General features: G+C 46.2%; 1 protein-coding gene across 1 annotated transcript in view; it reads left to right on the plus strand.

Moving 5' to 3' along the window:
* Positions 1-699: 699 nt before the first annotated feature.
* Positions 700-25,201, plus strand: part of SLC7A11 (solute carrier family 7 member 11) — a 205,363-nt gene continuing 180,861 nt past the window's right edge. Inside the window, exon 1 of the mRNA XM_030191730.1 lies at positions 700-1,171. Within this exon, the coding sequence (XP_030047590.1) occupies positions 889-1,171 (283 nt within the window). The 5' untranslated portion in view covers positions 700-888. The remainder of the gene's footprint in view (positions 1,172-25,201) is intronic.

The following is a 25,201-nucleotide window of genomic DNA, read 5'->3' on the forward strand; positions in this document are numbered from 1 at the left end:
TCTGCTTGAACACCAGCCCTGGCTAGCAAGGCCCTTCTTTTGGCCTGCTTTCTACCATTGTGTCAGTTGCCAGCTCTACTTTGGTAACAAGCAGACCAGTAGGAGAGGTGAGAGTTGGCAGTAGGCACAGTCAGGCTTCCAGAAGCAGCAGCTGTGTCACTAGAGAGAGTTAAGGCACAGGGCGATACAATCTTTGCTCCGGATAAAGGATGCTTGATCTTTTTAAATGCACTTCAGTAAACAGATTAACCAGAACAATAAAGTTCCAGCACGGGCTGTTTGAACAGCCTGAAAGAGAAAAAATAAATGAAAGGGGAAACAAAATCCTTTATTTTCACAATTAATGATTTTGTGCTTTAACACAGGGTTTTTTTTTTCCTGCATGTCACCATGATCTGCTGCTTGGTGAGAGGGGAGTGGCCCTCATCTCCGCCTCCGGATTCCTTTTTAAGTGAAATCTTTGTTCTCTTGACTAGACCGTGTGTGTGTGCCTCTCTCTCTCTCTCTCTTTTACCTTGTGCAACCAAGCTGCTTCTGTAAAAAACTGCTGACTAATACCACGGCTCTCCATGTGGCTGATGCAAACCTGGAGAATTTGCATCATCATCCAGCCTCCCTGACCTAGCGTGACAAGAAGCTTAAATGCTGCCCAAACCCGTGCAGGAAGCTGAGCTGGTCTCCAATGATAGGGCGGCAAAAGCAGCCTGGAGGAACAGGTGTCGGTGAGAAGTCTTAAAGTTTCATTCAGAAACAGAGGCTGAAGATTACAGAGGGATCAGCTACAAGCAGAGGAAACACCTGAGCTGGCCTGAAGTGGAAAGAGAGAGACAGATTTCTATTTTCTTGGGGCAGTGAATTGGGGAAAAAAAAAATCTTTGGCACTGAAACATGGTTAGGAAACCTGCCGTGGCTGTGTCTACAGTCTCTAATGGGGACTACCGACAGGGTGAAACCAAGAACATGCTGCCACAAATCAGCCACAAAGAGCCACCCAGGGAAGGCCAAGTGGTACTCAAGAAAAAAGTAACTCTACTGCGGGGCATCTCCATCATCATTGGGACCATAATTGGGGCTGGGATCTTTATCTCCCCCAAAGGGATCCTCGAAAACACTGGCAGCGTGGGAATGTCGCTGGTTGTCTGGACGGCTTGTGGCATCCTTTCTCTATTTGGTAAGTCTGGGGAAACAAAATACGGAACTGGGCCGCTGACCGACATTATGGTTAGGTGGGGATTTGGCATTTAATATATATATTTTTTGACAGATGTTTTTGAGCTCGGATATATCTTGTAGCCCTTTACACCAGAGTGGGCCACATTCAGGTGAGTTGGCCTGCAAACGATAGACATTCGTGGAAGCATTCGAGCACAGATGCATTGAACCTTGAGTATTGTGTTCAATTCTGGTCGCCGCATCTCAAGAAAGATATAGCGGAATTGGAAAAGGTGCAGCGAAGGGCGACTAAAATGATAGCGGGGATGGGACGACTTCCCTATGAAGAAAGACTAAGGAGGCTAGGGCTTTTCAGCTTGGAGAAGAGACGGCTGAGGGGAGACATGATAGAGGTATATAAAATAATGAGTGGAGTGGAACAGGTGGATGTGAAGCATCTGTTTACGCTTTCCAAAAATACTAGGACTAGGGGGCATGCAATGAAACTACAGTGTAGTAAATTTAAAACAAATCGGAGAAAGGTTTTCTTCACCCAACGCGTAATTAAACTCTGGAATTCGTTGCCGGAGAACGTGGTGAAGGCGGTTAGCTTGGCAGAGTTTAAAAGGGGGTTAGACGGTTTCCTAAAGGACAAGTCCATAAACCGCTACTAAATGGACTTGAGAAAAATCCACAATTCCAGGAATAACATGTATAGAATGTTTGTACGTTTGGGAAGCTTGCCAGGTGCCCTTGACCTGGATTGGCCGCTGTCGTGGACAGGATGCTGGGCTCGATGGACCCTTGGTCTTTTCCCAGTGTGGCATTACTTATGTACTTATTCTTCCAGTGTACCACTGTCACACCAACCGCAGGGAGCTTTTATTTCAGGGTGTGAAAATGCGTGTAAAGGTGACTTAAATGTACCTGAGAGGCAGTGGTACTACTAGGAAGACACCTTGACATGCTCAGGCTCTTTGGCTCATCCTCACAGCCAGTACGTAACTCTGAGCCACGTGGAGTCTGTCAGATAACAGACTCTGAAGCTGGTTTCTGAAAAGTTTTGCACCAGTGTTTCCCCAGTGAAAACTGACAAAATGTTTTCCTGGGCAAATATGTTGCAGAACCAGTGCAAAAACCTGAATAAAGCAGCCACTTTGTATTCAAAATTCTAGCTCATATTATTTCAGGGGAAAGGCCCTTATTTGTATATGAATATTATAAACTTTTGAATGGAACAATTGACTTTAGAAAAATAACATGCCTCTCAGCTGCTAAAAATGGAGAGATGTGCACATGCTTCCCAGAGCTGGCTCAACCATTGGGCACAACCAGAAGGGTGCCAACTTCTGGGAGGGGATGGGGTGCCAAAGAGCCGCCGTCATGACGAACACGCAGACTCAATGAAACTGAGGTGAGGGGAGGGGAGGCTGAGGGGAGATATGATAGAGGTCTATAAAATACTGAGTGGAGTGGAATAGGTAGACGTGAATACCTTGTTACCTCTTTCCAAAAATACAAGGACTAGGGGGCACACAATGAAGCTACTGAGTAGTAAATTTAAAACAGATAGGAGATAATAGTTCATCACTCAACGTACAATTAAACTCTGGAATTTGTTGTCAGAGAATGTGATAAAAGCATTTAGCTTAGCAGGGTTTAAAAAAGGTTTGGATAATTTCCTAAAAGTCCATAAGCCGTTATTAAAATGGACTTGGGGGAAATCCACAGCTTATTTCTAGGATAAGCAGCATAAAATCTGTTTTACTCTTTTGAGATCTTGCCAGGTACTTGTGACCTGGATTGGCCACTGTTGGAAACAGGAGACTGGGCTTGATGGACCTTCCCAGTATGGCAAAACTTATGTTCCTAAACTACAGGGGATGCCTTGTAGGTTGTGCAGCCCCAAACTTTTCATTTCATTTCCCGTGTTGTCTATAGGAATTTTCTTTTTTTGTTGTTATGGGTTCAATATCAGTAGTGGTGTCTACGTATGTTTAATTTGTAACTATTCTATTGTAAATGAGTTCCCTTTCAATCTTTCTTATTGTTTTTATATTTTCTTTTGTAAACTGCATTGATCTGCTGGAGAGTTAATTGCAGTATGTCAAGTTTACATTATAAATATAAAATAGTTTCATTTTGTGCTGTTTTTCTATCGATCGCTTTTTTATTTATGCAGTATCATATGAATTAGAACAAGTGGGACAGGGCCCTACTGCATGTCAGTCCAGCTGCCTCAGACCTCTGATTGGTAGTGGGGGGGGGGGCAGGAGGAGGAGGGTGAAGAGGGCAGGGCCGCCAAGAGACTGGGCCAGGCCCGGGACAAGGCCGCCCCCCCCCCCACCCGAGGTCGCCGGACCCCCTCCACCCGCCACCACGGGCCCTCTCTCCACCCCCCGAGCCCTCTGTACTAACCTTAAGCGCCCCCCTCACCTTCGCAGCAAGCACCGGCAGACCTCTCCTTCCTTCCGTGTCCCGCCCTCGCGGACGTTAAGTCATGCGAGGATGGGACACGGAAGGAAGGAGTGGTCTGCCGCTACTTGCTGCGAAGGTGAGGGAGGCACTTAAGGTCAGTTCCGGGAGCGACAGAGGGCGGGTGGGCCGGACTGCGGCACCGGGCCAACCCCCTGGAGGCCCGGGCCCAGGGAATTTTGTCCCCCCTGTCCCCCCCTCTCGACGGCCCTGGAAGAGGGATGCGATTGCACCTTGGTGGCAGAGGACACACCATTGATTGCCTTATGCACTTTTCCAGGCCTGTTTGCTGGAAGTGGCAGGCTGGTTTGAGCATGGATTTCGAGGGGGAGGAGGGGGAGTCCACCTAACTCACTACCCAACATTATTGATTTATTGATTAGGATTTATTTACTGCCTTTTTGAAGGAATTCACTCAGAGGTCTTTTACGAAGGCGCGCTCACGTTTTTAGCGCGCGTTAAAATTGTGGCCGCGCTAAACGTTACAGATGCCGATGCATTCCTATGGGCGTCTCTAAGGTTTAGTGCGCCCACAATTTTAGCACGCGCAAAAAACATGAGCACGCCATAGTAAAGGACGCCCTCAAGGCGGTGTACAGTAGGAATAAATCAAACATAAACAATAGATAATTACAGCAGTTGTATCGCTCCATGGTGCGACCGCACCTGGAGTATTGTGTTCAGTACTGGTCTCCGTATCTCAAAAAAGATATAGTAGAATTGGAAAAGGTACAGCGAAGGGCGACGAAAATGATAGTGGGGATAGGACGACTTTCCTATGAAGAGAGGCTGAGAAGGCTAGGGCTTTTCAGCTTGGAGAAGAGACGGCTGAGGGGAGATATGATAGAAGTGTATAAAATAATGAGTGGAATGGATCGGGTGGATGTGAAGCGACTGTTCACGCTATCCAAAAATACTAGGACTAGAGGGCATGAGTTGAAGCTACAGTGTGGTAAATTTAAAACGAATCGGAGAAAATTTTTCTTCACCCAACGTGTAATTAGACTCTGGAATTCGTTGCCGGAGAACGTGGTACGGGCGGTTAGCTTGACGGAGTTTAAAAAGGGGTTAGATAGATTCCTAAAGGACAAGTCCATAGACCGCTATTAAATGGACTTGGAAAAATTCCGCATTTTTAGGTATAACTTGTCTGGAATGTTTTTACGTTTGGGGAGCGTGCCAGGTGCCCTTGACCTGGATTGGCCACTGTCGGTGACAGGATGCTGGGCTAGATGGACCTTTGGTCTTTCCCAGTATGGCACTACTTATGTACTTATGTACTTAATATTCAAAGCATGGCGTGGTATACTACTTACAATGTCAACATAGTACATAATAAATATTTTAATAGACAGCCTAGGGTGCAAGCAAAGACAGAACTTATAGGTAGGTAAGAGAGTCAGAGGAGTTAGAAAATAAGGGGACTAATTTAAAGAAAGTTGTACATTTGGTGTGTGTGAGTGAGACTAGCAAGTTAGTTACTTCTTCCATTAAAGGCCTGGTTGAAAAGCCAGTAGAGAGAGTCTTGTGTTGTGCAGAGCCTCTCAGGGAGTCCATTCCAGAGTGTGGGGGCTACTGTGTGGGTATCACATTATGTAATGTCTTTTGGAGAGGGTATGGTTAGCGATACTACTTGGGAGGACCTTAGTGTCCTTGGATCAGGGGCGTAGCCAGACAACAAATATTGGGTGGGCCTAGGCAAGAAGTGGGTGGGCACCAAGTGTTCTCCCTCCTCCCAACCACCATAAAAAAAATATATTTCAGCTGGCGGGAAAGTGCTTCTTTCCACCTTGGCAGTATGCAGCAGGCATGCGCTGAAAACTGAGCGTGTGCAGGTGCCAGTATCGTGGAGAGTAGTGTTTTTGTTACCATCAGGGGGGAAATCTTCAGTTGGCCGAGCTTGAGATTCCCATCAGCTACCGCTAAATGTGTGCTACTCTTGGGTGGGCCTGAGCACTAAATGGCCCACCTGTGGCTACGCCACTGCCTTGGAGGTGTGTAGAGGGTCATCCTGTTCTTCAAGTACTCGGGGGCCATTTCCTTTAAGGGCCTTAAAGATCAGACAGAGTTTTAACTTTAGCCCCAGTGAAGTTTTTGCAAAAATGGTGTGATGTAGTCACGCTGCTTCCAACCTTCTAGGAGTCTTGCTGCAGCATTCTGAATCAGTTGGAGCTGGTTTAGGCCCTTTGTAGTCAGACCATTGTATAGTGCATTGCAGTAATCCAGTCTTGATGTTATCATGGCATGCACAACTGGGATAAGATTTACCTTCTCGATGGGCAGCTCCTGACAACAAGCCTGTAGGACTGTGGCCAGCAGGAGCATCAGCCTGAATGAAGCCATGGTAGAATTTCCTCTTACCATTATTCTAGGAAATGTTATAGAGGTGGGGAATAAGACAACCTTAGAAGATCCAGGGGCAGCAGAACACCTTTTTGAGCAGGAGAGAGAGGGGACAAACCAGTCTCTGTCCGTATATCCCAACTTTCCTAGAGGGAAATATTCAGCCCACAGTGGTAAGTGGCATATAGGTCACTCCCAGCTGCAGACTGACCTAACCCTGGATATTAAATGCCAGAGCATACGTGGCTCTCGGCATTGAGTATTTGGGTATGACTGCTGAACTGGAAGTTAACCGGGCATCGGCCAATGTTCAGACCAGTGCTTAGTTAACTTAGTGCATTGAGAGCCTCTTTTGCTAAGCCGCACTAGCAATTCCCAGCGCGGCAAATGAGAGGAAGCCCATTCAATTCCTATGGGCTTCCTCTCATTCGCCATGTGGGAATCCCTAGCACTGCTTAGTAAAAGAAGCCCAAAGTTAGGACAGCTGTTTTGCTGTCCTAACCGAGAAATTCTGCACTGGCTCCCCATTAGAGAACGAGTAGCCTTTAAAATATGCACACTAATTCACAGAATAATCTTCGGTGAAGTCCCGGAATATATGCTCAAATTAGTTGAGTTACCACCCAGAAACAGAGTCAGTACCTCTAGATCATATCTGAATTTACACTACCCAGACTGTAACGGCCTTAAATACAAATCAATTTACGCCATCAACTTTACATACATAGGCACTCAATTATGGAATGCTCTACCCAAACAAGTAAAATCTACCCAGAACTACCTTAACTTCCGAAAATTATTGAAATCAGTATTGTTTAAGAAAGCTTATTCCCCAGGTCTAATTTAACTTGAATTAACGATTGCTATAATTTCATATCCAAGGACAATAATTACCTGCTGTTATCTATTGCCTTTTGATGTTTAATTGTTATTTTATGTCTTATTCTTAAATTGTAATTGTTCTTCTTGTACTGTAGCTTGCACTACAGACTTTGTAAGCCACTTTGAGCCTGCGATCAGTGGGAAAATGTGGGATACAAATGCAATAATAAATAAATGTGGTTACTTAGTGCTAAGTTGCCACTCCGTCCTAAATCTGCCCCTGGCTCACCTCTAACCTAGTCAGTTAGGGGGATGCCATAGCCGTTGAGGGGGGGCAGGGGGGCAAAATTCCCCGGGCCCGGGCCTCCAGGGGGGGCCAGCGCAGGGGTCTCTCTCTCTCTCTCCTGCTCCTGATGGGACCCGGGTGGTCGAGTTCCGACAGGAGCAGGAGAGAGAGTAGACTCCGGCGCTAGGCCCCCCCTTGCATTGCCTGCCTACCAGCTGCTGGGCCCTCAGGCCGCGCATGCTCAGTTTTGAGACTGAGCATGTGCGACCTGAGGAAAGCAGCCGCATGGGGCAGGCAATGCTGGGCAGAGGAAGAGCCGCGCTGCCTGCAGCTGGCGGGGCCAACCAAGGCACTTCGGGTGGGCGGCGGTGGTGATGATTCTGCCCCGGGCCCTATGGCCGTGGCCCTGGGGATGGCTGGTTAGCGGTGATATTTGTTTGCACTACTGGTAAAGTGCCGCTGAAATCAGTGTGATTTAACTGGGCAGGAGCCTGCCTGGTTTGCCCTCCTGAGGCAGCTGGTGGAGAGAAAAAGAGTGATGGAATTCAAAAAGGTGCGGGGTGAACACAGAGGATCCCAAATTAGAAACAGGATGGTCTAAAAACAAATTTTAAGCGACCTCATGCATATTGAGGTGTTGAGTGATGCTTAGAGGGCGACTCCAGCTGTGAAGAACTAAGGCCAGTGCCGGACGGACTTCGATGACCTGTGCCTTGAAAATGGAAAGGACAGATCAGGATGCATTCGTTGTAGGTTTAATCGTGAATTGATAGTGAGTGTTGGGCAGACTGGAGGGACCGTTCAGGATCTTTTTCTGCAGTCATTTACTATTGGGCTCATTTTCAAAACAAAAAAACATCTAAAAAGTGGCATAAATCAGCATTTGGACGTTTTTCTTACAAAAACGTCCAAATCAGTATTTTCGAAACCTATATTTAGACATTTTTCTTTGAAATCCATCAGAAGTGTGTCCAAATCTCAAGAGGGCTTATGAGGGGCGCGTTCAGGGCTGGAACTGGGCGTTCCTGAAACGTAGACGTTTTTCAGCCATAATGGAAGAAAACAAAAACGTCCAGGACTAAAACGAAGACGTTTTGAGCTGGACCTGTTTTTATAACGAATAAGGCACAAAAAGGTGCCCTAAGTAACCAGATGACAACTGGAGGGAATCAAGGATGACCTTCCTTTATTCCCCCAGTGGTCACTAACCTCCTCCCACCCCCTAAAAATGTGATGAAAAACATTACTTGTCAGCCTCAGATATTATACTCAGTTCCATTAGAACAGCATGGTGGACCCAGGCCCATACCGTCCTCTTCCTGTTACACTTGTGGAGGAAACTGTGAGCCCTCCAAAACTCACCAGAAACCCACTGTACCCACGTATAGGTGCCCCCTTCGCCTGTAAGGGCTATGGTAGTGGTGTACAGTTGAGGGTAGTGGGGTTTTGGTGTGTTTTGGGTGGCTCAGCAGACAAGGTGGACCAATGGTCAGATGTGTACCTGGGAGCAGTTTATGAAGTCCACTGCAGTGCCCCCTAGGGTGCCCTCTTGCTTTCCTGGGATGTCAGGGGGACCAGTCTACTAAAAATGCTGGCTCCTCCTACATCCCAATGGCTTGATTTTGTGCATTTTGCACTTGGACGTTGTTTTTTTGAAAATGGACCAAGAAATAAAACGTCCAAATCACAAAACCTTCTATTTTCGAAAACAAAATGACCTTTTTTTGGTCTTCAGATTTTGAATGTTTTTTTTGCAAAACGTCTAAAGTAGGGCTTAGACGTCATATTGAAAATGCCCCTCCACATTACTGATGCTTTTTCGGGTAAAACATGGTTTGGGCCATGGCCCTTGTGATCCAAAACCATTCTATTGCCTCAGCACCTGTGATGTGCGGTCCATCCAGTGGCACGTTTCACTGGAATCTTGTTATCTAAAGAGAAAGTAATCCCTGCTCTTTTCTGCTAAACTGGACAGAGTTGGCGTCGCATTTCCAGCCAAATTCTTATTTTTTAACCAGGGGCGTACCTAGACTCCAGCGGTAGGGGGGGGGGGCCAGAGCCGAGGTGAGGGGGCACATTTTAGCCCCACCCCTGGTGCCGCTGACACCCCCCGCCGCCATCGTCGACACCCTCCCCTGCCATTGCCGACACCCCCTGCCACCGCTAGCACCACCTTCAACAAGTTTGACCCCCCCCCCCCCCCGACGACTGTCTCCACCTGCCCACCAACCGTCGCCGTTTGTACCTTTGCCGGCGGGGGACCCAACCCCTGCCAGCCGAAGTCTTCTTCCTGCGTCTGGTTTCTTCTGAGTCTGACGTCCTGCTGCACGTACAATGTGCAGGACGTCAGACTCAGAAGAAACCAAACGCAGGAAGAAGACTTCGGCTGACGGGGTTGGGGTCCCCCACCAGCAAAGGTACAGACGGCGGGTTGGCGGGGGGGTTGAGAGGGGCGTCGGCAGGGGGTACCCAGGGCCAAATTTACGGGGGCCCAGGCCCCCGTGGCCCCATAGCAGCTACGCCCCTGTTATTAACTGTGCTATTATTTGCTCAAAAGCATATTCATATGCTTGTCCTTTGTCACCTGTGGAATGAATTTTATGGCCCTATGATGGGCTAGTTTGATGTCATAGTCAGTTTTAATAAAAGGGGATTCCTCTCATTCTGTTCTGACGGCAGAATGTTCTTGGAATATAGAGATGTTATTTATATAATCAAATTAGTTTTTCTTTTATTATTGCCTGATTTCTGGCTCGCTGGTAAAAGGCAGTTGAGCAATCTGTGTGAGCGTTGTGCCAGATGCCTGGGCTGATATAATTCCTGCCAGCTCGGATGGACACACCCGTCCGCCTTCGCTCCAATAATGTTATCTGAACACAAAGGTACTTGGGGTGACTAGTGCTTGGAAAATGCTGACCTTGATGTCATTTAAAAATGAAAGGCCCAATATTCAGCCGGACCTATCTAGGTAGGGAAGGTTCCTACCCAGATATGTCCCACTGACTGGGCCCGTATCTGGATTTTCATCAGAATTATCCAGATAATGCTGCTGAATATCCAGACAGACAACCTCTGCAGTATCCGGATAGTTCCGGGGTGGTCTGGGGGTGGGGTGGGGAGAGAGAGTTATCCAATTAGCAATGATTTTCAATGCATTAACCACATAACTATTCGGATAAAGTTCAGACAGCAAAAAGGTACAGGTCTGAATACTGCCAGTAATCGGATAATTTTTTTTTACATTTGTACCCTGCGCTTTCCAACTCATAGCAGGCTCAATGCAGCTTACATGGGGCAATGGAGGGTTAAGTGACTTGCCCAGAATCACAAAGAGCTGCCTGTGCCTGAAGTGGGAATCAAACTCAGTTCCTCAGGACCAGAGTCCACCACCCTAACCACTAGGCCACTCCTCCACTGTTGCTACTATTTGAGATTCTACATGGAATGTTGCTGACGTACGTGCAGGACGTCAGACTCACAGAAGCAGAAGCCTGCGTGGCCACATTGGTGATCTGCAAGGGCCGACTTCTACATGGAATGTTGGAATAGCAACATTCCATGTAGAATCTCAAATAGTAGCAACAGTGGAGGAGTGGCCTAGTGGTTAGGGTGGTGGACTTTGGTCCTGAGGAACTAAGGAACTGAGTTTGATTCCCACTTCAGGCACAGGCAGCTCCTTGTGACTCTGGGCAAGTCACTTAACCCTCCATTGCCCCATGTAAGCAGCATTGAGCCTGCCATGAGTGGGAAAGCGCGGGGTACAAATGAAACAAAAAAAAATGCTTGGGAAATAAGTGGAGGACAGTGATGGGGGGAAAAAGGTGTGAAAGGACTGGGAAAGACTTAAGAAAGGGAGGGAGTTGTGTTAATTATGAGAGTTTATGTGGGCATCTATCCAACCGGAATGAATCTCAACTGAGCAAACTGGATGGATTATTTTGGTCTTTATCTAATATCATTTGCTGTAGTACTATGGATGTTATCCTCTAAATAATGTCGAGCTGGGATGCTATCATTTTACCGCCACCCGTCTGGACCCTGAAGCAGCATTGCTCTGTTTAGCACGAGCGAAACGCTGGCCACCATCGGTCCGTGGGTTAGATGGCTCTTGGGCAGGAGATGAGACTGCATAGCTGAACGACTACATCAAAGCGAAGTGACACCCTTGTCTATTTTTGAGTTAGGGGCACTGACCTCACTTCAGCGCATTAGCAGTCCGAGCGGCTGTTTTTGTACAAATTGAAACAGATCAGAAGAAGGTTTTTCTTGTCAATTCGCTTTGAAGGTGATGGGAAGGTTTTTTTTGCCTCTGATGAGGACCAGATCCTTTTTCGACCAGGAGCTAGGTCAGTAGGACCATTTGCAGCTCTGCAGGTCTGTTGATCAAGAGCTCCTTGAGGCTTTTTCCTCCCATACACGGTAAAGTATTGGATTTTCACACTTTCTTACCATTCAGTGTGAGGTATATGTGTTGTTGGTATTCAGTACTATGGATGGTAGCCCAGTGGTTGGGTTTTAACACTGGAGTAGACTGGGCTATGCCTTTACCATAGTACATATAATACTATAAATGATGACAGCATTCTATATATAACCAATGCTTATAGTTTATAGTTTATTTTAGACTTTTTATACCACCCACACTGACACACAGAACAGGGCGGTGTACAATTTTCTAAACAAAATAATTACAGGATGGAGAAAACCAATCATTCCAAGAAGGTAATGAGCAATCAATAACCAAATAGGAAGCATTGTTAAAACATCGCTTATGAAATAATTGAAAGCTTATAATGTTAAGAACGATATCACCATGTAGATTTTAACTACTGGTGATCTCAATTAACTGCCTGGTCTGATCATTTTTGTGATCCAGACCAGTATGTTTTCTCTAGCACAAAAAGGTGCCGGTACTCAATTGCCAAACCTTCCTTTGTGGTTGGGGTGATCAATGAGGAATCTGCTCCACAACAGCCAGGCCCCCTGCAACCAGTCACCGAATCTATGAAAAGGGAAAGGGAAATGGGACTTGATATACCGCCTTGCTGAGGTGTTTGCAACTACATTCAAAGCGGTTTACATATATTCAGGTACTTATTTTGTACCAGGGGCAATGGAGGGTTAAGTGACTTGCCCAGAGTCACAAGGAGCTGCAGTAGGAATCGAACTCGTTTCCCCAGGATCAAAGTCCACTGCACTAAACACTAGGCTACTCCTCCACTAGCAACATTCCATGTAGAAGCCTGCCCTTGCAGATCAGCAACGCGGCTGCGCAGGCTTCTGTTTCTGTGAATCTGACGTCCTGCACGTACGTGCAGGACGTCAGACTCACAGAAACAGAAGCCTGCGCGGCTGCGTTGCTGATCTGCAAGGGCAGGCTTCTACTTGGAATGTTGCTAGTGGAGTAGCAACATTAACATTCTATGTAGAATCTCAAATAGTAGCAACAGAACCTCAATAGTAGCAGCATTCCATCTAGAATCTCCAACAGTAGCAACATTCCATCTAGAATCTCAAGTAGGGAAAGGGAAATGGGACTTGATATACTGCCTTTCTGAGGTTTTTGCAACTACATTCAAAGCGATTTACATAGTATATTCAGGTACTTATTTTGTACCAGTGGCAATGGAGGGTTAAGTGACTTGCCCAGAGTCACAAGGAGCTGCAGTGGGAATCGAACTCGTTTCCCCAGAATCAAAGTCCACTGCACTAACCACTAGGCTACTCCTCCATCCAAGGCAGTACTGGTGTGCAGAGCCTGGACACTTCGTAGATTTCTCTGCTATGCACACCTTAATTCATTCTTTTGTGACCTCTTGACTGGATGATTGTAATACCATTTACGCAGGTTTACCACAAACACAAGTGTGCCGTCTCCAAACATTACAATATTCAGCAATCTGGATGCTCTGTAAGGCTTGGGGTTTTGATCCAGTCACCCACTCTTCATCGAGTTACATTGGTTACCCATTCAATATTCCATCTGTTTTTTCTTACTCATAAAGGCCTTCATTTAAGAAATCCCTCTTATCTCTCTTCATTAGTTATTCCATACACACCTTCTCGTTTGCTTCGTTTCCTTGATTCGAATCAGCTAGTTCTTCCCCCTCCCCTAAGAAAGCTTCTACGGAGCAGGTGGGGGAAGAGAGGTTGGTGGTTGGGAGGCGATGATAGCGGAGGGCAGACTTATACGGTCCGTGCCAGAGCCGGTGATGGGAGGCGGGACTGGTGGTTGGGAGGCGGGAAATACTGCTGGGCAGACTTGTACGGTCTGTGCCCTGAAAAAGGCAGGTACAAATCAAGGTAAGGTATACACATATGAGTTTGTCTTGGGCAGACTGGATGGACCATGCAGGTCTTTTTCTGCCGTCATCTACTGTGTTACTATGTTATCATGAACAACTCGCAATTCAGCCTTTTTTTCTCTCCTCTCGTCCAGACTCTGGAACGACCTCCCCCCCCCTCCCCCCGATATTAGAGCTGAACTTTCTTTTCCTAAATTCAAGACACTTCTAAAGACCCACTATTTCCAACTGACATTTAGCAACGAGCGTACCCTGTGAATGAAACCAGCGAAACTTAATTTCTACTAAGCCTCCTTCCCTCTCCCCTCCTTCCCACCTTCAAACTTTTCTTTGAATGATTGGGATGCATCTTGCCTTTTTCAAAATGGCATTCTGCTGTCTTAGATTTTATGTATAATTGTATATTTTATTTGTAAATCGCTTTGATCTCCAAAGAATAAAGGTGGTATATCAAGCTTTAATAAGCATAATACTTAGGGACAATGGATCAGTCTTAGTAGGCAGTGGAAAAGGTGCTGGTACTCATTACTTCCGAGCAGGGGCGTAGCTACGGGGAGCAATGGGGGCCTGGGCCCCCGTAAATTTCATCCGGGCCCCTGGTTTGGCTGGCGGGGGTCCCCAACCCCTGCCTGCCGAAGCCTTCTTCAGTGCCGGTCTCTGGCGCAGCCGCGTTTGCTGCCCTGCTCTTCTTTCTTCTTGCTCCTCCTGTGTACGCTGATGCTCCTTCTCAGTTTCACATAAAGGAGCGTCAGCGTGCACAGGAGGAGCAAGAAGAAAGAAGAGCAGGGCAGCGAACGCGGCTGCGCCAGAGACCGGCGCTGAAGAAGGCTTCAGCTGGGGGGGGGGGGTTGGGGACTCTCACCAGCAAAGGTATTTGTTTTTGCGGGTGAAGCGGCAAGGAGGCTAGCAGTGGGGGAGGGGAGCGGCGGGGAAGCACCCAGAATGTGCCCCCAACCTCGGGCTCTGGCCCCCTCCCACCGTGAGGTCTGGCTACGCCCGAGTACCTCCTGAAAAAAAGTCAGGACTCTGGTACTTAGGTGATAACTAGTCCTGTATCCTATAGAGGATTTATTGCTTTCCATTAATCATTACTAAATGATTTCATTGTTCTCTTAGCCTATTTTAACATTGCAGGCCTCCTGCTAATGTTCTGTAACAGCATTTCCAGTACTCAGACCATGTCATGTCCCTAAGCGCTGTTTATGGTAATACATGCACTCAGTGGGTGTGGCCTAGTGGTTAGAACAGACTGTGAACAAGGGGAGTCATTGTTCCCCTGCTGACATTTCTTGTGATCTTGGGCAAGTCGCTATGTATCTGCTGCTTTAGATTCCAGCTCAGATTGCAAAGTTGCTTAGGATGAAGAACTTATCGAACCAGAAAGCATGCTGTAATTCACTTTCAGCTAACACTGGAGAGATTATTATTATTAGCATTTGTATAGCGCTACCAGACGCACGCAGCGCTGAACACCTGATACAAAGAGACAGTCCTGCTCAAAAGAGCTTACAATCTAAATAATACAGACAGACAAGACAGTTACGGGTGAGGGAAGTAGTGGGTGAGAAGGAAGGAAGGGACAAGGGGAGGGCAATTGAGTAGTGGCTAGGAGCTAAAAAGCAGCAGTGAAAAGGTGGGTTTTCAGCATAGATTTGAAAACAGGTAGAGATGGAGCTAGACGTATAGGTCCAGGACGTCTATTCCAGGCATAAGGTGCCACGAGAGAAAAGGAGCGAAGCCTGGAGTTAGCAGTGGAGGAGAAGGAGGATGACAAGAGAGATTTGTGAAGCGAGCGGAGTTCACGGGGAGGAATGTAGGGAGAGATGAGAGCGGAGAGGTAATGGGGGCTGCAGAGTGGATGCATTTAAAGGTCAGTACGAGAAGTTTAAACTGAATGCGGAAGCGGACAGGGAGCCAGTGAAGTGACTTGAGGAGTGGGCTAGTGTGAGTATAACGATTCTGGCGGAAAATAAGTCGTGCCACAGAATTTTGGACAGATTGGAGAGGAGAGAGATTTGCTGAGTGGAAGACCAGTGAGAAGTAAATTGCAATAATCCAAGCGAGAGATGACAAGGGTGTGGATAAGGGTTCTGGCAGCGTATTCAGAAAGAAAGGGGTGAATTTTGCTAATATTGTAGATAAAGAAATGACAGATTTTGGCGATCTGTTGAATATGAGAAGGTTGAGAAACATTAAAAAATATTTCTTAGGGGTCCATTTACAAAACTGTGGCAAATGTTTTTGACGCGCACCGAGACCCCCTCTTACCGCAGCGGGTAAAAGGCAGGTCTTTGCTTTTTTCAAGAATTGGCTGTGTGGCAAGTGAAGCACTTGCCACACGGCCATTTGGGTGGGTGGGGGGGAGTGGAGCTCTTGCCGTCGCCCATTGAGGTGGCGGTAAGGGCTCCTGTGCTAACCCGGTGGCAACCAGGCAGTGTGCGGCACTGCCAGATTATCGCCGGGTACACACTGGTGCTACAAAAATGGAAATATTTTTTTCTGCGCTGGGAATGGAGCACGCTGGGGGAGGGAACTACTGTCGGGGTACGCGGTAGCCGGGTAGTAATTCCAATTTAATGCGCTTTGGATGTGAGTAGGCGCCTAGGCACCTTTGTAAAAGAGCCCCGTAGTAAATGATGGCAGATGAGCAGACTGGATGAACCATACTGGTCTTCCACCCCTCTGTGCTCTGTTTAACGTGTGATGGTCAGAACAAAATTCAGGTGTCCTTTTACTAAGCTGTGTTAGGCACTAAGGTGCGTCTGATGCAGCAAAAAGGGATTTGGGTGGAATGCACTTAGGCACTTTGTGGTAATTTGGAAATCTGGGCACACTAACCACCTGCTAAATAATTTGTCTAACTTTTTTCAGGGGGCGTTTAATAGGTGGAGAGTGGGCATTCCTGCAGTAACCATTTAGCACATCTACATGACCGCCCACTGACTGGTTAGTGTGTATGGATACTGTATGAGCCCTTACCCTGTAAAATGGGGGGTGGTTATGCTGATGCAGGAGCGTACTACTACTACTACTATTTAGCATTTCTATAGCGCTACAAGGCGTACGCAGCGCTGCACAAACATAGAAGAAAGACAGTCCCTGCTCAAAGAGCTATGTAATAAAAGTGAGCCAAGTATAGGACAATCAAGCCATTGTGACATCACTGATGAGGTTGGCTCTTATTGGTGGCCTGAGGCATTATGACATCACACTATTAGCTCTGGTTACAAGAGACTACTACTACTACTACTATTTAGTATTTCTATAGCGCTACAAGGCGTACGCAGCGCTGCACAAACATAGAAGAAAGACAGTCCCTGCTCAAAGAGTTTACAATCTAGTAGCCAGACTTCGGCGGGAGGCGGGTCCAGAGCCCGGGGTGAGAGGGCATATTTTAGCCCACCCCGGCGCCGCCGACCCCCCCCCCTAGCATTTTAACCCCCCCATTTTTGACCTCCCTGCCACCACCACTACCTTTGACCACCCCCAGCACCAACCCTTTTGACTCCCTCTTCCTGCCGCCGCCAACCCTCCCCCGCCATCAGGTATCTTTGCTGGCGGGGGTCCCCAGCCCCCACCAGCCGAAGTCCTCTGGCACGGCCGCATTGCTGATCTGCAAGGGCAGGCTTCTGTTAGGACGTCAGACTCACAGAAACAGAAGCCTGCCCTTGCAGATCAGCAACGAGGCCACGCCGGAGAAGAGGACTTTGGCTGGCGGGGTTGGGGACCCCCGACAGCAAAGGTACCCGACGGAGGGGAAGGGTTGGCGGTGGGAGGAGGGGTCGAAGGGGTTGGGGGGGGGGAGAGGGCCAAATCTACAGGGGCCCATGGCCCCACGTAACTACGCCCCTGTGCTGATGTGGTAATTTTTTAAAAAATGGCCATTGATGGAAAGATAGGAAAAACTATGTATGTAAGCAAGGAATTTGCTAATAGGAATACTCCAAACACTGTCATACAAGTTACTGATTAACCAAGTCCTTTGTTAAAAAAGGAGGGAGGAAAAAGTCTTCAGAGGCTCAGCCTACTGTCTCTAAGGTTTTTGAAGTTTTTATATCAATTTCAAAATATTTTCATAATTCAATTATACGTCAACTTTTCTGACTGAGAAGTATGAAGCAGCTAGGACACTTATCTTAGAGCTGAGAGTTCTCACGGGTTCACTCAACAGAGTGCCTCTGTTTCAGATAACGCTTCCTCAGGAGCTAAACTGTTACCCATCCTGCTAGCGTGTCCACTTTATGCAGCTTCTTTTTCTCGTCTGTAAACCGATGCTGCTTAGCCTAGAAATAAGCAGTGGATTTTGACTTATGGACTTTTCTTTTAGGAAACTATCCAAACCTTTGTTAAACCCCGCTAAGCTAACTGCTTTTGCCACATTCTCTGGCAACGAATTCCAGAGTTTAATTACACGTTGAGTGAAGAAATATTTTCCCTGATTTGTTTTAAATTTACTACTTTGGAGGTTCATCGCATGCCCCCTAGTCCTGGTATTTTTGAAAGCGTGAACAGACGCTTCACATCTACCCGTTCAACTCCACTCATTATATTATAGACCTCTATCACATCTCCCCTCAGCCGTCTTTTCTCCAAGCTGAAGAGCCCTAGCCGCTTTAGCCTTTCCTCAAAGGGAAGTCGTCCCATGCCCTTTATCATTTGCGTCGCCGTTCTCTGTATCTTTTCTAATTCAACTATATCTTTTTTGAGATGCGGTGACCAGAATTGCTCACAATACTCAAGGTATGGTCGCACCACAGAGCGATACAAAGGTACTATAACATCCTCATTTTTGGTTTCCATTCGTTTCCTAATAATACCTAACATTCTATTTGCTTTCTTAGCCACCGCTGCACAGTGAGCAGAGGGTTTCAACGTATCATCAGCGATGACACCCAGATCCCTTTCCTGGTTGGTGATTCCTAACGTGGAACCTTGCATGACGTAGCTATAGTTTGGGTTCCTCTTTCTCACATGCATCACTTTTTGCACTTGCTCACATTAAACGTCATCTGCCATTTGGATGCCAAGTCTTCCAGTCTCGTAAGGTCCTCTTTAATTTTTCACAATCCTCTTGTGATTATAACAACTTTGAATAACTGTGCGTCGTCAGCAAATTTAATTACCTCTCTAGTTACTCCCATCTCTGCTGGTCGGAGTGGAGGAGCCAAAATTAAGTCAAATTTAATATGTACATGCTGGTAGATTCTGAAACTAACCATGACCGATTATACGGTATAATATGAGCAGCGGTCAGTGCTAAGAACTTCCACCAGAGGCTTCAGATTCTGGAAATTAAGTAGTGTGGTAGCCGTGTTAGTCCACTCTTAAGGTTATCAATAGAAATCAAACAAAATAAAACATGGAAAAGAAAATAAGATGATACCTTTTTTATTGGACATAACTTAATACATTTCTTGATTAGCTTTCGAAGGTTGCCCTTCTTCATCAGACATTTGCTTATTTCCGATCTGACGAAGAAGGGCAACCTTCGAAAGCTAATCAAGAAATGTATTAAGTTATGTCCAATAAAAAAGGTATCATCTTATTTTCTTTTCCATGTTTTATTTTGTTTGATTTCTATGGAAATGAAGGGAAAGCACCAACATGAGAACAAGCCTTATGAGCTAACTTGAAATCTGGAATGATTTTATGAGCCTGTTGTCTACCCGCTGTTCTAGAAGTGCCCCCAGCTGGTTTATTTTGCCACCAAAACTGGATTTTGCAGCTGAAGCAGTGAGAGGACCAAACAAATTCCACAAGTGTAATTTTTCAGAACTATTAGTATTCTTTCTAATCACTGTTCTTGGAACATATTACAGCACGGGCATACTGTAGAGCTGAGGAAAGTACCTGTGAGCTGTACCCAATGGCAACGGAAACCCCCTAAAGACCGACTCTTAAGCCTTGGTAATCATCCTATTCAGAAAGGGCTCACAGGGGAACAGAGCAGAGATTCCAGCCTTTTAGTACTGAACAAGAGGGATTTGTCTATTCTTAGCAGTTACAGTAACTAGTTGAGCCTGAAATTCAAATCGCCTCACAGTACATTCTGTCCTTTTCTCATATTCTTAGCAGAGATGGCTACCAAAGTAGATCCTGGATCATTTGTTAGGATTGCCACTCATGCCCTTAAGTTATGTCTTTGCTTTGCACCAGCAAAGCAGGTTCAGATCCTTGCTGTACCTTGTGATCTAGGTCGAGTGATGACAGTCACTGAACCTTCTGTTGCCTCAGGTACAAAATTAGATTGAAAGTCCTCCAGTGACAGGGAAATATCTAGTGGACCTGAATTTAACTCACCTTGACCTACTACTGAAAAGGTGCGAGCTAAATCCCCAAAAGGTAGTAAATAATAATGCTGTAATTCACAAAGATAAACAAATAATTCTCTCTCTCTCTCTTTCCCCTCCCCCTCCCCAGTTTGATATTCAAACCACTTATCTGCACAGCAGGTGGTGCTATCTGGAGATATTCTGGCGCTGTCCAGGTGGTGCTGCTGAATATCTTACAAATCACCTTGCCGCTCTCTGGATAGTGCTGGGACGGTAACGTTAGTAGAGTGGCAAATTATCCGGCTGGCAATGATAACTACCTATATCAATAACGTAGGACAGTAATGGTCTGGTAACGTCAACAATAATAATATCAGCAAAAACTAAGCCTGGTTGATGAGTGTTACATTTTTAAAAATTAAGACTGTCCATACTCAAACATCCAAAATAGTGAATTCCCCCCCCCCCCCCCAATCCATTTTCCTCCTGCCCTCCATAATACCCCAATCACAATCAACAATCAGCTAAGGGGTGAAAACGGCCACACTTATTTAAAAAACCTGAGAAGGCTACAGTAAGGAAGAAATATTTTATCTATTCAACACTTGGCTTCTGTCTCTATGAGGGAGAGTGTCCCAGTAAGGCTCCTATATTGACTGGAAAGCTCTTCTTCAATCTGTTCAAAATTCTGCTGCATGACTTACATTCCGCCAGTGTCTCTATGCTCGTAATAGCCCTCTCCTCAAGTCACTTCGTTGGCTCCCTATCCATTTCCGCATACAGTTCAAACTCCTCTTATTGACTTACAAGAGCATTCACTCTGCAGCTCCTCAGTACCTCTCCACTTTTATCTCTCCCTACACGCCTCCCCGGGAACTCCGTTGACCGGGTAAATCTCTCTTATCTGCACCCTTCTCCTCCACTGCTAACTCCAGACTCTGCTCCTTTTATCTTGCTGCACCATATGCCTGGAATAGACTTCCTGAGCCGGTACGTCAAGCTCCATCTCTGGCCGTCTTCAAATCTAGGTTAAAAGCCCACCTTTTTGATGCTGTTTTTAACACCTAACCCTTTCTCACTTGTTCAGAACCCATGTTTTATCCTTCCCACCTTAGTAATTCCCTTATCCCTTATTTGTCTTGTTTGTCTGCCAGCCATTGACCTAGTGGTAAAGTCTCACGTGGTAACCAGGCGGTAATGACCTACATGCGTCAAATGCACTTGCCGCATGGCCGATATGTGCGGCCGAAAATAAAAAATATTTTTCAGATGCGCATATCGGACGCGTGCCAAAAATGAAATTACCGCAAGAGCCATGTGGTAGCCGGCATATTGGGCGCGCGTAGATGCTTACGCGGCTTAGTAAAAGGATCCCTATATTCTTTTATAGAATAAGGCTCCTACCAAGTGCCCTCATAGAATTGCCCTCAAAATGCATTGGTACTTGGTCCTTCAGAAACTCTGTTTAAGAAGTCAATAGACATTTCTACGCACAGACCAGCACTTTATGTTCAGAAATGGGACTTTTGAAAATTACTCAACACATAAGCATATAAATGTATATGAGTCTAGTGAAAATGCACCTAACTATACACATGTATTGGGGAGGGATTGAGGGTGGAGGGTGCACTCACACACCTACTTCTGCATTCCCAAAAGTAGTATGCACATTTTCATGGAAAACCTACCTGTAGAAATATTACAGTGAATGGTGTTAAGTTCAGTACAATGTAAAACAGAAGAAGCAAGGTATATGGTATGTAACGAGATAGCGAAGATGACTCAAAAGGTAAACGACGCTCCAGATTTTACTGACCAGGTACTGTTTATTGGATGTTGAACAGGACTTGACACAGCTGTGTTTCAGCCTATGAGGCACATCAGGAGTCTCTTGTGTTCAAGAATTACATCCACTTGTATTTATCATCGTCATTATGTCTAATAAATGCTTGTTGCACTTTATGCGCCAGAACAAACCAAGGCTGTAATCACCAAAAAACTTTGAGGTTGAACTTTTAGACTACAAGTTCAACCTTGAAGTTTTTTGGCGATTATAGCCTTGGTTTGTTCCGGCGCGTAAAGCTCGACAAGCTTTTATTAGACATAACGACGATGATAAATACAACAAGTGGATGTAATTCTTGAACACAAGACACTCCTGATGCAGGCCTCATAGACCAAAACACAGCTGTGTCATCTGGCAAGTTGAGTACTGCAGCATAATGCACACCAAGCGTCCTGTATAAAGTCTTGACTAGCAACGCCAAGAAATGCATAGATTGGTTAGTGTTGACAAAGAAGCAATGCATTCTCCCCTCTCCCCCCCCCCCCCCCACAAAATAGACAGTCTTAACGGAAGAAGTGACTGGTTCGGTCAGTGTATGAGCCACCCTTGACCTTGTCAACTTAGCGTTCTCTTCCAGGATCTTTATACTTGCCTCCAGTGCCAACATTGCAGCTGTGCCTCAGTTGCACAAGAAAAGGATCCATTTGAAATACTTCTACTAATGTTGCAGTATGACTGTTTCCGTAATTAAAATACCCTTAGGGCTGGCTATGTTTAATGGCTATGACCCATCCACTAACCTGCCTTAGTAATCATTCCATGCTGGCAAGCCACACAAACTCAGTAGAGCTCTTTCTGCTGTACTAACTCATTAAAATGCAATTTAGTGCTTGAGTCAACAATTACTGATGTTGTGCACTGTTAATATATGCTTCTTTAGTGTGTCCTAACATATTACCGTTCAGTGTTTCCCAACCAAAGTTCCCTGGGGCACCAGTGCCTTCAGATGCGATCAGGTAGGCCACAGAAAAACTCAGTCGTCACTACTCGACACAGGTCCAGATCAGCAAACGGGCTCTGCTTTCAGCAGCGAGAGGCGGCAGGCATGGCTTGTAAAGGTGTAGTCATATGTACCTCTCTCCTTCCTAGATATAACATGAGCCCCGGAGAGAGTGAACAGGCAAAATGTAGACGCTAACCCCCAAATTCTATCAATACGCCCAACGTTAGGTGCATAGATGAGCCTATAGTTATGGAATAGGGCCAGTTGCATAAGAACATAATAGCCATACCGGGTCAGACCGTGGTCCACCTAACTCAGTATCCTGCTTCCAACAGCGGCCAACCATAAGCGGAGCCAGGTTGACGGCGTGGGGGGAGCGAAAGCAGCGTGAGAGCGGACTTCCGCCCACGCACATTTTCAATGCAACACGAGGAGAAAAATATAGGCACCAGCACAACTCCGTTTGGGGGAGCGGCCGCTCCCCTGGTGCCCCACCTAGCTACGCCACTGCGGCCAACCCAGGTCACAAGTACCTGAAAGAAACCCAGGTACACTAACCGCTGTTACCAACGAGTTCCGGAGCTTAACTACTCTTTGGAAAAATATTTCCTCCTCTTTGTTTTAAAAGTACTTCCATGCAATTTCATTGAGTGTCCCTTGCTCTTTGTACTTTTTGAAAGAGTGAAAAATCGATTCACTTCTACCCTTGATACTATGTAGACCTCAATCATGTCTCCCCTCATCCGTCTCTTTTCCAAGCTGAAGAGCCCTAACCTCTTTAGCCTTTCTTCATACGAGAGGAGTTCCATCCCCTTTATCATTTTTGGTTGCTCTTCTTTGAACTTTTTCTAGTTCCGCTATATCTTTTTTGACATACGGCGACCAGAATTAGTAATTAGCACTAAATTGTAATAACTATGGTGTTAACAAACACTAATTGGGGTGCTAATTTGCCTTTGCAAGCGTAAGAGTCTTATGCATAGACGGTCGGTAGCCAACTGTTTGGGGAGGCTAAAGGGGGCAGAGCTTACCTCCGTCTCCGTGGAAGCGACATCACGTCGCTGCCACGGGCGGAGCTTACCTCCATACTTTCCATGGAAGTGACATCACGTCGCTGCCAAGGAAGTAAAAAAGATAAAACGCGAGCGGAAGGTGGGAGGGCGGGCTGGGGGGTCAGAAAAAATGGAAGTCCACGATCAGGCTGGGGAGGCTTAGCCTCGCCAAGCCTCTTATACGGGGCGCCTATGGTCTTACACCCCTATTCTATAAACAGTCTACCCGATATTCAAAGCAATTTCAGTATGAAGGAGAGACTCCTGCCTGTTTAAATCATTAGGAGCCACCCAACCTGATATTCAGCAGCACTAAACAGGGCAGTGCCACAGAATATCGACTCTGACTGCCCCTGTAGAAAGTAGGCCGGTCAGAAGCGGTATAGGGGCGGTATTGCGGAGGAGCAATATTCAAAAGTTGTTCTAAGTAGGCTGGTTAGCTATGCGGATCCCAGCACAGTCGTACGGGTCTTGGCCGATATTCAATTCCTATCCAACCCCGGCCTCTAGGCCCAGCCCTCAGCATTCAGAACCCCATCTCCTTGGAATATCCCTCTAACCCCCAACCCCCCAGTCTGGATAGGCCTCCTGGTTCTACATTAGCTTCCTGGTGGTTCAGTGAAGGTGATGGTGGCAGAAGCAAACCCAATCGTTTCTGACCTTAGCAGCAGCACCTTCAAAATGGCTGCTTTGACCTCTTGGGAGGGGATCAGGGGGATTGGGCATTGGGAGGACATTCTGGGGGAGGGGAGGTTCTGCATGGTGTGTGTGGGGGGGGGGGAGGGTAGGGGAAAAGGAAGGAGAGGGTCTGTTTTGTGGGGTGGGAGGGGGCTCCAGAAAGTTTTGAAATTGTTATTCTGGTCTCAGCTGAATATCCAGTGGGATAGTTAGACCCAGATACTGAGGGCTGGGGCCCGCACATGCCCTGACTGAATATCCAAGGCTAATTTATCCGGCCACAGTCAGCACTTAAAAAAAAAAGCACTGACCGCCGCTGGCTGAACATCAGCAAAGGGGGAGTTAATGTGGGAGGAGCATGGGCATCTCAGGGGTGTTCTGAATATTCTTGCCTGCTCTTTCTAGAATAGTTGAATGTATGGTCCAACTGCCATATTTAGGCGCCATCATTTACACCAGCCATAGACATGGTATAAGTGGTTGGGCCTAATGTTTGGTGCATCGCTACAGACTTACGCTAGCATTCTGTAACAGATCTGGCGCAGAGTTCTGCCCTTATAGATCTAATCTAATCTGAAATTTATCGACTGCACTAGCCCCGGCATGAGGTTCAATGTGGGTTTAAAAAAAGAAAACTCAAAACAAAATGAGGAGCTATATAATTAAAAATAAAACAATCAAAATTTCTCAACGAAAAATGCCTTCAGTTTTTTTTTTTTACAAAATTAAATATAATTAAACTCAGAGAGAATACGAAGAGGAAACGCATTCCAAAACATAACAGCTTGAAAAGAGAACAACATAGCCTCGAGATGACATTTCCATCGAACACCAGTAAAAGCAGGACATTTTAATATAAAATTTTCCCTCAGCCGGGAAGAAAGAAAAAAAAAATAAATCTGAAAGAGATTAAATGAACAACTCTGAGGTACTGCCATTTAAAGCATAAAAAAATCCTGCAAACTGATTTAAAAATAATACGTGCCCTAAGAGGAAGCCAGTGTAATTTTCTAGTATATTGAGATAC

The sequence above is a fragment of the Microcaecilia unicolor genome, chromosome 2 (genome assembly GCF_901765095.1).
Source record: "Microcaecilia unicolor chromosome 2, aMicUni1.1, whole genome shotgun sequence".
Lineage (NCBI taxonomy): Eukaryota > Metazoa > Chordata > Amphibia > Gymnophiona > Siphonopidae > Microcaecilia > Microcaecilia unicolor.